General features: G+C 36.2%; 1 protein-coding gene and 1 non-coding gene across 2 annotated transcripts; one reads left to right on the forward strand and one right to left on the reverse strand.

Moving 5' to 3' along the window:
* Positions 1-2,984: 2,984 nt before the first annotated feature.
* Positions 2,985-3,069, forward strand: LOC111490564. Its single transcript, XR_002719599.1, has one exon. It is a non-coding gene; the product is annotated as a small nucleolar RNA SNORD25 (small nucleolar RNA).
* A 673-nt stretch (positions 3,070-3,742) lies between these two features.
* On the reverse strand, positions 3,743-4,580 carry LOC111490009. Its single transcript, XM_023138432.1, has one exon. It carries the CDS (start codon positions 4,463-4,465, stop codon positions 3,914-3,916), a length of 552 nt encoding a protein of 183 aa, XP_022994200.1. The 5' UTR covers positions 4,466-4,580; the 3' UTR covers positions 3,743-3,913.
* Between the last annotated feature and the right edge of the window lie 10,838 nt (positions 4,581-15,418).

Raw genomic sequence — 15,418 nt, forward strand, 5'->3', positions numbered from 1 at the left:
AGATGAATTTACACTATCTCAGATCATTCTAAAGAGGGAAAAGGGGGAAAATCAGTGGTAGTGATGAGTGATGAACCGCCTATGAATCGCCGATGAATCCTACGGGGTTTGATTTGCGGGAAATAAAAGAGCGAGCAGCGGCAGAGGGAAGTAAATGGCATGCAACAGCATGTGCAGTGCCATTATTCTCTCGTCACAAATTGCGTATCAAAATGCCAAAAATTCATTCGCTGCCTTCGAAAAGCAAAAGAGAAAACAAAACATCGCTACTTTCCACGCCTATTAATATAATACTTCATATTAAATTATATATCTTATTCTAAAGTTTTTATTAGAATAAGATATTAAATTTCATACCAATCTTATTGATGTTGATGTATTTTTGGTATTGTTCGATAAAATTTAACGATTTGTCAAAACATCAATCAATAAATGGGAATGTGGGTACAAGTGGTGCATGGCTGTCATGATCTTGTCATCATCATCAGCTCGTGCATAAAGTGTTGGGTTAAGTCTTGCAACGAGCATAACCCTTGTGTTTGGTAGCCAACCATTGAAGTTGGAACCCTGAACAGACTGTCGGTGATAGGTGAGGATGACGTCAAGTCATCATGCCCCTTAAGCCCTAGCCAACACATGTGTGACAGTGGTGGGGACAAAGGGTCATGATCCTACGAGAGTGAGCTAACTCCAAAACCTCATCCATAGAGTCTACCAACCCAACCCAACCTATATGATTTAAATTTTTTTTTTGTCGGAATAATTAAATTAAATCTAAAAAAATGTTTTTATCAAGGAAGAATATGTTCTTTGTGTAAGAGTTGTGGTTACCATTATATATTTTTTATTTATGTGAATTAAATAAGGTTTTTAAATTAAACTAAAAGAATTGGCAAACAGCTGTAATTGCAAGGGTTTTCTTATTGGAGGCAGCTCTTATGTCTAACTTCAATGTCCTTTTCTTGGATTCTTATTTTTACTTATAATATTATTAATTTTCAAATTTATCACTCAAATATTTTTTAAATGTTAAAAGATATTAATTATAATATTCAAACAAATACGATAACTAAAAAGACTTAAAATAATTGGAAATCATTTATATCATAAGCTTGGTGAAATCCTACGACTATAAAGAGGAACGAAACATTAATCGTGTGGAAACTTCTTTCTAGCAAACGTGTTTTAGAAACCTTATAGCAACTCGTAACAGACCATATCGAACAATATTTGCTAGCAATGAGTTTGGGTTGTTACAAAGATACCTCTCCTTTCTGAGCGACTCAATCATAAGAAGTTCATAGTTATATGAGTAAACAATTTTTTTTTTAAATAATATTTGATATTTTAAATATTAATTTAATTTTATATCTAATAATATCTAATATAATTTTTTTAATAAGGTATTTATTAAATATAAAATAAAAGTAATTTTAAAAATTACTATGTTCAATACTCGACTTGTATTTTGAAAAAAAAAATGTAAGATTTAAAAATTAAAGAAATTAGCATTTATGAATTTAATTTCAAAATTTAATACAAAATTCATTTAAAAAGTTTAATGGTAAGTAGTTATATAAATTTTCACAAATATAGAAATAAAAAAAAACTAATAAATACTTTTTTATTATTATTATTATTATTATTATGTGCGTTGAAAATAAGTACTTGAAACTATGAATAATAAAAAAAATGTGTTTTTTTTTTTTTTCATTTTATAAGTAAAATATATTAAACGTGTCAGAAGAAATAGCTTTTTACTTTTTGGAGCTCCAGAACAGACATGAAATAATTATAGAAATAATTATTAGAAATAATTATAGAAAAAATGTGTGCACACGTGCAAATATTAAAAGTAGTGGGGGCCGATGAAAAAAAAAAGAAGCTCACGTGCAATGCTTAATTTATTTATTTTTTTAGTTATTTTATTCTTTATTTATTTTTGTGTCAGGGGAATACTAAGCTTAACCTTGGATTCCTATTCCACCTCGGATGAAAAGACAAGGCTGTTCCTTGTGTATCTGAGTACGGTGGCTGTTTGGCATGGGTAGGATGGTACTTTCACTAACAAAATAGTTTTTAAAAGGAGATTAAAATTCCGTCTTAAACATGTATTTAATTTTCTATTACGGTTTACCATATGCATCATAACATTTGAGCATAAGAACATGATTTTAACAAATATTTTTACCGAATGAGACTTCTTTCGTGAAACAAATTGTCGCACTGATGGGTCAAGCAATTAAAAAAGAATCGATGGATTTTATTTCGAGAGCGATTCATCATTTCCGAGCATATCATACAACTCTCCGTTATAATAAGCTCTTTTGAAGTGTGCTTATATATGTATATATTTTAAATAAGGTTTTAAAAATAGAAAGAAAAATATTAAATTAATAATAAAACATTAAGCCTAACAAAATTAAAATAAAATAAAAAAGTGAATGACGACATGTCGTAGTCCAGTGATTGGGCCGGCCCACTATTGACCCAAGACAGCAGATTTTGCGCTCTCCTTAAACGCCCTTTAGCAAATTAGGGCAACAACGAAACCTTCTTGGTGCGATTCCGCCGCCTTGCTGCCGTTTAAAAACCGATGGCCTCCCCGTCCACCTCACAACCATCATCTTCCTCCTCGGCAAGTGTTTACGCAAATCCTTCTAGCTTCCTCTCGATGGAAGGCTGTGAGTTGTTTTTTTGACAATTTCTGGAACGATTTATCTGATTTTGCTTGAGTTGTTTCAAATTTTGTACCGATTTGATGCTTCATCATCTGGCGAATGTGGATTCAATCCGTTCCCATTTGACTCGTTCCCTTGAAGCAACATCGATTGTGTTACATCCTGTTTCAATAAATTCTCTTCCAGTTCATTACTATTTGAGATTGCGGGAGTAACTACATGATTTTCCATTTTTAACTTCGATCTTGATGCATTTTGTTTATCTCCACACCTGTTGAAATGAATTGCGATTCGGAGTGGTGTTTAAGCAGTGATGAGCCTAACAGACCTGTAATGATTTGCGAATATGATCGCAATGCATTATGAACATCTAAGGGACTGAGTTTATTCACTATACTCCGATTACGAAAATTCTTTGACTCACCTTTTCAAATCTGGAAATCAATCCAGCTTTCAATTCGCTGAAGCAGGATCCAATCACAGATAAGCGTGCCTTTTCTACTGCTATCTTTCTCCCTATCCTATAAGATTTTTGCTATTAATTTGGTATCGTTCTTTCAACGCTTGATTCGAAGCAACTCCAGGAAAAACCATAGAAATTTCTGCATCTTGCTCTCCATATTAATGGATCATATGGAATTTTAGCTTTTTCTATCTCTATCTAATCCGTTTTTTCTTTCAATACTGAATTCAATCTTGTTCAACAATCAACATAAACCCTAATTCGATTCATTTGAGTTCATCTTGACTCGACGAAACACACCAAAAGTAGACATTAAATTGGTATGGGCTTAATGTCGGGGCGAAAAGACGGGTGATGGATAGCCCATGGGTCTCAATCACGTTGAAATCACAAAAAAGCCCATGAAAGGAGCCAGTTTTGGTTAATTGCAGCTAAGGTGGGATGTGCTGTCCACGTGTCACCATCTACAGTAGCCATCCATTAAAAGCATTTTTGTTTTGTTCTTCTCTAGTCTCTCGTGGATAATGTCCGTTTTACCCTTGACTCATTTCCAAAACAAAAATGTCGTTTTTAATTATTATAAAAATATATTATCTGATTTAAAATTATTTATTTGAAGCTAAGAAATAATATAATATTGGAAGCGTAGAGTTTGACTGAAGAAGAATTATGTTTGGGCTCACTCGGACCGGTCGACTCGGTTTTCGCGAGTCCACTCGTCCGAATCACTGCCCAAACCACCCCAATAAGGTAAAAATATTAAATCCATTTAACCATCGAACCCGGTCTGACTCCAAACCGCATCCCGAACCCTTCTCATATCTCTCCCTTTCAGAGTCCTCCCCACGCCCTCCAAAACTGACGTCGCCGCCGCAGTATTCCGGCTCCTCGCGTATTCCCTCGCCAAATACTCGTGCGGCGGCACCATATCCGCCTCATCGTTGTTGTAGTAACCTCCTCCGTCCGTCTCCGGTAGTGACTCCACCGATTCCGCCCTCAGAATCTTGCTCCAGTCCGGCACGTTCATCGGAGCCGATGCCGCTATGTGCCGTCCACGTGCCGTCCTGTTGGAGTCTTGAAAAGCAATCGAAACTCCGCCGACGTTTGGTTCATCAAGCGGCGTTGATCTCCGGCGATTTCTTACTGTCATGCTCTCATCCTCACCGTTGGTTGAATTGCTGTTGTCAATCATCGCCCACACATCTTCTTCACGAAACTCCGATGATTCATCTCCTTTATTGGAGCCTTGACCGTATCCATTTCCATAGCTCCCGAGAAACCGCTCGCTCCTGTTTATACCTAACTTCCGGCCTTTCGCCATCCGCCTCCCACAATTCCGACGACTCTTCGGCGACGTTAGAGCATTTTTTTAGTCAAAACACTGCGAAAATTAGCCCACAGGAAGGTGAGTTTTGGTTCGCGGATTGGAGAATTATTTATATAGCGTTTTTTTTTCGTCACTTGAATTGCATGTGAATTTGATATTCATTTCCGTTTTCATTTCGAGTTTATTTATAAAAAAGAATTATAATTTTATAAGAATTGTTTTACTAAATTTTATTAAATAATTTAGGTTAAATAAATTTTAAATAATTTTCATTTGACTTAAATCTATTTTTGAAGGTTTAAAATTTAATTTTACTGAACACTTTTTAATTTTCATATGATAATTGATTTTTCAAAAAAATAATATTGTCCGCAATTATTTTAAATGAGAATAGATGTGTTATTACGCTGACGCACTTCTGGAAGCGCGTGGACTTCAAACGATGGTTCGGAGTTGGAACTTTCTAATTCTAGATATGAGATGGCAAACTTTGTGGGTTATGATCTGGTGAAGTCAGCTTCACACTAAAGCTTCCCCACATGCATGAGAAGCCTAAAAGGAAGGGAAGGGAAACGGCGTTGGAGCCGTACGATTTAACTCGCTCAGATTAGATCGACCATGTTGGGAAATTTGAAGACTCTCAAGAGTTAGTCAAACAAACAGAATACGTGGCGGAGGTGGGGCCCACATGAGACACATTATATTTAATAAATATCATATAATTTTAATTTAATTTAATTTAATTTAATTATTACCACATCACACGCTCTTTCCCTTGTTTCGGATTTATCGATAAACGTCGGTTTAATACATCCTCAACCCGTGAAGTGGGGTGGATAGTGGACCCACAGTCCACGTGGTGAGAGGGATAGACACGTGGCGGAAGAAGGACCGGTTAAAAGGGGAAGGGAAGGTGTGAAAAAAGTCAGGGGGTGGGGTGGGGTGGGTTGATAAAAATATAAAATATAAAAAATGGACGTAAGCAAATAATTGGGTGGAGAAAATAAACTGTATGTCGTTTTCAGGATGATGGGCCCACCAAGCTCCCCCACTATTTAGGAAGTCATCATGTTTTCCCCAAAAGCATACTTCTCCATCACCGATCTCAGATCTCCATCATCACCACATTCCACGGCTGAGATTCAACCGCCAACAATGGTGGAGTGTGATGGGTCCTACGACAAGCCCTTTCATTGAATAAATGGTCTACATTTAATGGTTATTAATGGGCATATAGATGGTAAACATTCCTTGAGTGATCTATGGTAAAAATGTCTAATCCACTCAAAACATGTCTAGTTGCCTCGTCATACTATTCTATGGAAGGGGTCTTAGTTGGTTTGGACTCGGTTGGAAAGGGGAACGAACCTTTATAAGAATGTAAAAGCCCATCTTTAGCGTACGCGTTTTAAGGATGGGGAAAACCCAAAGATAACAATATGATGGTATTTAGACACCGAGCAGTGTGCCGACGAGTACGTTATTCACAAATGGTGGATTGTTAGATCCCTTAAATGGAGAGGGAAAGGAGGAGGACAATACGTGCTACAGGCTTGAGCTTTAGCTAAGAAAGTCCAAAAGGGAAAATAAGACAATATAAGAAGACAATATCTACTAGGCTTGAACGGCTAGTTACATCAACTCATAGCGGTCTACTAGCTAGCTTATGAGGCTGATCCTAAAAACCCACGAGACAGATCCCTAATAGTTCACAAGTTCGACAATGATCTAAAGGGATTGATTGGATCAAACTCCAAGACGTTAGCTCGACCAACATAGATTAACTCCATTGGAGTTTGGAGTTCGTTTTGAGGCCACATGCATGCTATACCCAATGTTAAATGCAAATTTTGGTATGTAACTAATGCATCCAATAATTGGGTTCATCCCATCACCCTCCGTCATCCCAACATGTCAAATCAAATGGCTCATCTTCCTTTATCTTGGAGGGTCCAAGTAAAACTCTACCTTTGGGAAATAAATAAATAAATAAATAAATAAGAAAAGAAAAAAAAAAAGAAAGAACTACCTTAAAATGCAAAGTGGGACAAAGGCGAGTTTGTCTTGTGTGGAATGGGGCAGTGGTGAAGTCAGATGGAGAGTTATAGTAGCAGTTGGAGTTGCAGCGACCGGACCTTTACTATAGGACCCATCGCAGCAATCAATCATCCCCGACCCACTCGCGCTGCCCATGGACCCATCTCCCTCCCTCTATGCTCACCATTGGTTCGTACTTTTAACCCAACCAAAGGCATCCTATGCCCCCTCACAACCATCTCAACTTACCTTTTTCTTGCTCAATCTTAACCCATCTTAGTGTTTTAATCCAACTGAGAATAGCTATGAAACTGAGTAAGAGTCGATTAGCTGGATAATGTTTTATCTATCCGACGATTCCACACCATCTTAGCTATTTCACCATTCAAAGTAATGTAACCGAGCAAGAGTCAATCAACTGAATAATGATTTATCTACCTGACGACTCCACGTCATGTTAGCTATTTAACCCTCGAAAACAATTTTTCACTAAGCAAGAGTCAATCAGCCTAATGAGAATATCTACCTAACGACTCCACCCATCTTAGCTATTTAGCCCTCCAAAACAATGTAGCTAAACAAGAGTCAATCAATCGAATAATGATTTATCTACTAGATGACTTCATGCCATCTTAGCTACTTAACCCTTGAAAATAATGCAGCCGAACAAGAGTCAATCAGCTGAAAAATGATTTATCTACGAGACGGCTCCACGCCATCTTAGCTATTTAACCCTCCAAAATAATGTCATCAAGCAAGAGTTAATCAACCGAATAATAATTTATCTACCAAACGACTCCATACCATCCAAGCTATTTAACCCTCGAAAACAATGTAGTTGAGCAAGAGTCAATCAGTTGAATAATGATTTATCTACCGGACAACTCCACGCCACTCCACTTTAGCTATTTAACCCTTGAAAACAATATAACCGAGCAATAGTCAATCAGCTATACACCATCTTAGCTATTCAACCCACGAAAACAATGCAACCAGATAAGAGTCAATCAACCGAATAATGATTTATCTGATACCCTACTTACGTCAAATCAAAAAATACTTGAATTTGAGAATCTCGAGATTGTAGCATGATGCAGGCAGGCAGGCATGTTATATGATTAATAATTGTTGGGGGACAATCAACTTTAGCTAACCACAAAATAAAATTTTTCTCAAATTAAGGAAATGGAGAGGAAGGGAATTAAGATATGTTTGTGTGATTTGTATATTTTCGGCTGTCCAATAATGTTGGAACGTCGTCAGCTAAAAAAAAAAAACTGTCGGATATTGAACAAAAGAAATGGAATAATTTAGTGGGTAAACAGTGGACCCCACCATTCCCGATTGTCTTTTATCTAAAGACCCCGAAATGAAGAGAGAGAAAATATCGGATCAGATCACAGTTGTCTGATGATAATATTACCCCTCTGTCACAGTTCCCACTCACAGCCTTTTCCTCTAAAACGACAACCCTCAGGTTCTGTCATTTACTCTCTCACATTAAAAAAAAAAAAAAAAAACTAAATATTAAAAAATATCTTTAAATTTTCAAAAAAATTAAAAAAATACCTTAACTTAATATCTTTATTTTTAATGTTATTCCTGAAATTTAGTTAATATTTTTAAATGGTAATATTAGTTTAAAAAAAATTAATGGCATAAACAAATGTATTTTTAAAATTTGACTGATATTTTTACTAATTTAGCCTTTAAAAAATCTATTTTTTTATATGAATTATTCACATAATAATTTTTTTCTTTATATTAAAAGCTTTAAATTATAGAAAATTATCATTATATAGTTTCAATAATTGTCCCACTTTCAAAAATTTAATTTTTGGGACGTGACATTTGACAAGAAAATTATAAATTATTTAATATATTTAAATAAATTAATTGATAATTCGACTTTGAAATTAAATACTCAATTATATCTTATTCATTTTTTCTCCTTTAATTTAATATCCGATTATAACAAAAAAAAAACCTAAATCGTATGGTCTATATGGATTTGTCAAATGAGAGATACATCAGGGACGTTAATGTTTCACCAATTATATTATTTGAAAACTTAAAAATTTAATTAACCTATAAAATATAAAAGTTAACTTTATATTAAAATAAATTAAAAATAAAAAATTTAAGAATAATTAAAAGGATTAAAATTTTATTTTGACACAATTTTGATTATTATAAATTCAATTCTAGAGTTATTATTATTATTTTGATAATTGAAGCTGTCAATTTACTAAAAAAAATGTTGACGTGGAGAGGTATATTATTTTTATGTAGGACTTTAAATACAAGAATTAGATTCATTTATTAATAAATAAAATTAAATAAAATATTTATAGGATTTGTTAGAGGTTGTGATGGAGAGCCACTTGTTTTGAAAGATATTCCAAACCCTTTCTTTCTTTGTCATTTTCTTCTCCTTTTTCTCAAACTTAATGAACTAAAAAACAAAGACAAAAAAACATTGCAATTTTAATGTAACCATTTACATATATCATTCATAAAAAGTCGTTTTTTTTATACCCGAGTCTAGGATTCATATAAGGATTCGAATCCTGGACTTTGATCGTTACAGATGGTATCAAAGTCGAAACTGGTGGACATGTGATACTGAAATAAACGAGGAGTAAATGAATGAATTGATACTACATTCAAATGAGACTGATCTTGAGAATAAGATGGCTAAGTTTAGGGCATGTTTCTGATGCCATGTTCGATGAACATGAACCTCCACAATGATATGATATTGTTCACTTTGAACATAACCTCTCATGGTGTTGCTTTGGGCTTATTAGTTCAACAGACTCTCCACAGTGGTATGATATTGTCCATTTTAAGCATTACTTCTCATGGCGTTGCTTTGGGCTTATTAGTTGAACACGACTCTCCACAGTGGTATGATATTGTCCACTTTAAGCATAACCTCTCATGGCGTTGCTTTGGGCTTATTAGTTGAACACGACTCTCCACAGTGGTATGATATTGTCCACTTTAAGCATAACCTCTCATGGCGTTGCTTTGGGCTTATTAGTTGAACACGACTCTCCACAGTGGTATGATATTGTCCATTTTAAGCATTACCTCTCATGGAGTTGCTTTGGGCTTATTAGTTGAACACGACTCTCCACAGTGGTATGATATTGTCCACTTTAAGCATAACCTCTCATGGCGTTGCTTTGGGCTTATTAGTTGAACACGACTCTCTACAGTGGTATGATNCTTATTAGTTGAACACGACTCTCCACAGTGGTATGATATTGTCCACTTTAAGCATTACCTCTCATGGTGTTGCTTTGGGCTTATTAGTTGAACACGACTCTCCACAGTGGTATGATATTGTCCACTTTAAGCATAACCTCTCATGGCGTTGCTTTGGGCTTATTAGTTGAACACGACTCTCCACAGTGGTATGATATTGTCCACTTTAAGCATAACCTCTCATGGCGTTGCTTTGGGCTTATTAGTTGAACACGACTCTCCACAGTGGTATGATATTGTCAACTTTAAGCATAACCTCTCATGGCGTTGCTTTAGGCTTCCCGAGAAGACCTCTCACCAACGGAGAGAGTATTTCTTGATTATAAACCCATGATCATTCTCTAAAATTAGACGATGTGAGACTTTCATCCAACAATAAGAACTCTATGGTTAAGTGTGTTTTGCTTGAAAATTTTCATATTAGGTGACATTCGGAGACTTTTTTTAGAATGCACGTGAATAAAAATAAAACATGATAGAATGACTCGTGTTGATCTGTGGGGATAATCTTTACTCATAGAAGTAAAGAGTAAGTACGTGACCATGTCGTAGGAGAATGTCGAGTTCATTAGGTGTCGAATCCAGATTTCAAATCTTGAACATGGGTCGTTACAATAGTATCGTATTAATAAAACTTCTATTAATGCTACGTAGAAATCTTTCAATTTCATTACTATTTTGTCACATATGTTTAGTTGGGTCATTATTTTCCGAAGATAAAATAAAAAAATATCCAAACTACCCCGACTTTGTATTTTATTATTTTTTTAAGTTAAAAAAAAAAAGCCTAAAGTTCTTCACTTTTGGGATTGACAAGATGTGAGCAATTAAAGCTTAATCCCCAAACGTGAATTGCAATAGTAAACCCTAATAATTGCTTGCTTCCCTATAAGCTATAACCTATGTTCTTTCTACGACTTTTATTCCGGTGTGACCTAATCTATATTTTTTTAGTTATGCACGTTATCGAGACTCCTCAAAATTCGTATTCAGTAATTGATGGCTCCGGTTTTTCTCAACGACATGGTTATGTTACTCATTTCTCGCTTCTCAGTGTAAGAATATCTTCACATACCAAACACGAGTTATTCCAGCATGTTTTGTCTTTACTCACATGCATCTTAAGAAAATTTCAAGGAAGTCACCCGACAATAAATTTCTCTGAGAAAAGCATGCTTAACCATGAAATTTCAACGTATAGGCAGACCTTCGATTTTTCAAATTCTTCTTCGTCATTCTATTTTGAAGATGGCTCTCATTTAGATATGGTCTCAGTTCACTAAGAGGGTCCAAATTATTTAAAATAAAACATTGAGCCACAATAACCAAGACGTCATGTGATCTTGTGGGGTTGGTTTAGAAAGGAGCTTTGGTTGATGACCGAATGTTTTGACCTTTTCAATATACCATTATTCTCATCCATTATTGCCACTTCAATTTTCTAAAAGCAATGAACAATATTTTTTTGCAAAATTATTCAATATTCCTTCCAATCTCTATGCATCATAATAAACAATAAATACTTTTTAGTTTTGATTTTCGAAAATAATTGTAATAGCCAAACCCCGTGGAGGGGATAAAACATTCCGGAACCTTTTCTTAATAGTTGCATTTTAAAACTATGAGGTTGACGGCAATATGTAACGGGCTAAAGCAAATAATATCTGCTTGTGGTGGGCTTACACTGTTTACAAATGGTATTAGAGTCAAACACTGGGTGGTGTGCCAACGAGGATGCTGAGCTTCAAATGGGGTAGATCGTGAGATCCCACATTGGTTAGAGAAGAGAACAAAGCATTCGTATATGGGTGTGGAAATCTCTCTCTAGTAGAGGCATTTCAAAACTGTGAGGTTGACGACGATATATAATGGGCCAAAGTGGACAATATCGGCTAGCTGTGAGCTTGGGTTGTTACGTATGATTCATTCATCTCTCTAATCGATGGGGGATCTCACAATCCACCCCCTTAAGGGTCCAACGTCCTCGCTGGCTCATGGTTCAGTGCTTAGCTCTGATACCATTTATAACGGTCCAAGTTCATCGTTCACATCCTTATAAGGAATGTTTCGTTCCCCTCTCCAACAAATGTGAGATCTGTCACTGTTGTGACCGGAAAATAGTGTTTATAAAATACATTTAAAAAAAACTAATTTAAAGCATTTTTGTTTTTATAATTTAAAGGCAGTACGAAATGGTTATTGATGGGCTTAAATGTGGGTATGGGCCGTCATATAAAATCTGTTACTCCCTTCGGCCGATTTTAAACTGGGCCCATTCGGCCCAATTCACTTTACTTGGCCCAATTAGAACAACAACCAAATAGATTTGGGCCTTGTGAATCCCAATAATAAATATGATAACATGAATAATAGTTTATAATCATTTAATCTAATTTGCAACACTTTAGCCTTTGCGCAAGCGAGCATCGAAGCTTTGCCAGAAGCAAGACGAGGAAGTGGAGCTGTCATACAATGTGTCACAATCGCACTCTTGCAACAGCATAACAACGAATTGAGCGATAATTATTCTAACCCAGCAAATAAGTCATCTATGAGAAATTCAAACTTCACGGACAATGTCAGCGTATGCTCGAGTCTCGAGTCATGTTTGTGAAGAATGTTATAGAAAATGTGAGCGAAAAAATACATTTGAAAACAATCCAAAAGAGTTGAAGAAAGAAACACCACGACTTAAATAACATTTAACTCAAGGTAGGAAGTATTTCTCTCTATAATACATTTTGGGGCATTTTAACTTTGATGGGTGTAAACATAATTTGATTTTGGTGAACGATCATACACCCCATATTGACACAACATAAAATAGTAAAAACTTATCTAAAAATAAAAGCATATAAAAGGGGTTTGTAACGAGCATGCGACCATAGATAACACGTCATGTACAAGTATGACTGAGACATTTAACATACGATCATAGACAACATGCCTTGAACAAGTATGACCGTGACACAATGCACGTGTGTTGCTATTAAGGTTTCAGATTGATATCAAGATGGGTAATTGATATCGATTTAAGTAATTTATATGAAGATCAAGATCAAAGACAAAGGGGGAGTAAGATTCTAACTCTTAAGTGACCAAAGAAGGAAAGGCCAAAGCTTCCACCTTGGGTCGTCGTCGCAGCGCGCTCTTACAAGTTCTAAGCTGTTGAAATTGGTTGCAGAGCCCAATTCTTGCTGTGGACAGACACATTGACATGGCCTTCTTCAGCTTCTTCAACCTCCTTCCAATCCTTAGCCTAAGCTTTCGTGTTTTGATTCTGAGACAAGAAGACCTCCTCCTGTGGCCATTGGCATTGCCATTTCCATTGGTTGCCTGCTCCATTATCTTGTAAATCAAGAACAGAGCTTGTCTGTGCCTTTTCTCTTCTGGGTCTTCCTTCTCCATTCTTGAGTACCCATTTTGCATGCGTTTCATCAAAATACTCATTTCCTCTGTTAAACAGAGAATTCGGAGACAAAATGGAATCAAGTTAGAATCAACGATGACAAATCCTTATAGAGAGAGATAGAGAGAGAGTCTAGTAATGATGTGATTTGTTAAATAAAAAAGTTTTCATTTTTTAAGAAATCTCACCTACCCGACACGGAGAGGGTGCTGGTGAAGCGTATCGTTCGTAATGCAAAGAAAGAGACCACTTCTTCACTTCTTTATTGGATCACCGACGTGAATATAGTGTTCTCTAACTAAGACCAGAAACTCATTCAAATTTAGATTTTGACATGTTGGTGTTTTTTAACGTTATGCATCTTGCTAGGAAGTTGGTGGGCTCATCATGAATTAGGTCATGGCGTCGGGGTGGTTTTGGGATCCTATTGAAAAGGCTTATTTTATGCGTGAATTGGTTTAGAAGGGAGGAAATTAGTTCAAGCGATGATGACCGAGAGAAATATTCATTTAACCGTGAAGTAGTGAGAGCTTTCTAGCCGTTGGATAAACGTGGATGGAGACAAGGTAACTTTTTTGTGCATGTTTTGGGTCACAGTTATGTTTTGTCCAAGGAGTGTTGCATATGACCGCATGTCAAATGTTCCGGTCATACTTGTCCAAGACGTGTTTTCCATGGCGCCATGCCTATTCCAAACCCTTTTTACATGTTTTCATCTTAGATAAGGCTTTACTATTTCATGTTGTTTCAATAAGGGGGTGTATGACCAGTCACAAAAATCATGTCTCTTCATACCCGAGTTATAAACTTAGATGTTTCTTTCTTTACTTATAGTCATATATTGACTTTCAAACCTTCTTATGACGTATTTTTTCATCCTTTCAAATCGTTTTCAAATGTATTTTATTGCGTACAGCTGACTTGTTCGCTAGGTTAGAACAAGTGTCGCACAATCGTTGTCCTACTGCTGTAAGAGCGTAATTGTGACACTTTGCTCCCCGAAGACATTTCTAGTAACCATTTAGGATAACTAAATCGAGTAGGATCAAATGATCTTGATAACAGTTGTGGTGCTACTAGACTAACAAGCTTAAACCAAGCTCGTAGTTAGTTGACTTATTATGACATGACATCTTAGAAGGGTTCTAAGAATTTATTGTATTAAATAAGGTTCAAGTTCCATGAGATATTAGAAAATGAAAATATTTTAATGCCAATATGGAGCCGTCTGGGTATGAATCTTTTGCTATTTTAATCCAAAGTATCATACTTTATGCAACACATAAATTATTGCATTATTGCATATAACCTATGGTTTAGCATTGAAAATAAACATATAATAAACCTATGTAACAGGCCATCCGAATGAACAATGAGCCTATTTCTTGGATCCATGTGGCATTATTTAATTAGTTGCGTAGGCCACCAGTTGGCGAGATGCAAAGTCAAAAGATCCAACGTGTGCCAAAGACCTTGGCTATGCCTAAACGTTTCTTCAAGAGTCAGCTTCCCGATAGCTGAATGGTCAGTAGAATTATTGTGCCCACAGCTGATCGATTCCATTGTTAGCTCCATTCGGGTCACTTTCAAGTCCCGTAGACGTCGCTTTAGTCGTTTGTCTTTACAATGGTTTGTTTATTTAGAGGTATAGGTTCGGGAAAATGGGGTTCTGACATAGTAGAAATGTGAGGGTGAAGATGAAAGACCCAGCTTAACCGTGCCTCTATTGTATCTATATCTCACTTCCTTCAGTTGCATCTAGTGTCAGTTATATTTCCAACTATTGAAAGGTTTGGACGTATAACAAGGCAACAAGGATGCTAACCCGGCCACCCAACTGAGTAGGTTGGAGGCTGGCCGACCATAGGCTCGAATCTTGGTGACCTATAAAGATGAACTTTCTCATTCGACCCATTCTTTATAAGGAATGTTTTCCCCTCTCTAACTGACGTGGGATCTCACAATCCACCATTCTTGGGTGTCCAACATCCTCGTTGGCACACCGTTTGGTGTATATTGTCCCATTTTTTAGGGAGAGGTTTCCACACCCTTAAAATGAATGCTTTCTCCTCTCCAACCGATAGAAGATCTCACAATCCATCCTTCTTGGGTGCCCAACGTCCTCGCTGACATAACGCTCATTATCTATCTCTGATACCATTTTTAACATCTCAAGTCTACTACTAGCATATATTGTCCCGTTTTTTAGGGAGAGGTTTTCACACCCT

Source organism: Cucurbita maxima, unplaced genomic scaffold (genome assembly GCF_002738345.1).
Source record: "Cucurbita maxima cultivar Rimu unplaced genomic scaffold, Cmax_1.0 Cma_Scf00015, whole genome shotgun sequence".
Lineage (NCBI taxonomy): Eukaryota > Viridiplantae > Streptophyta > Magnoliopsida > Cucurbitales > Cucurbitaceae > Cucurbita > Cucurbita maxima.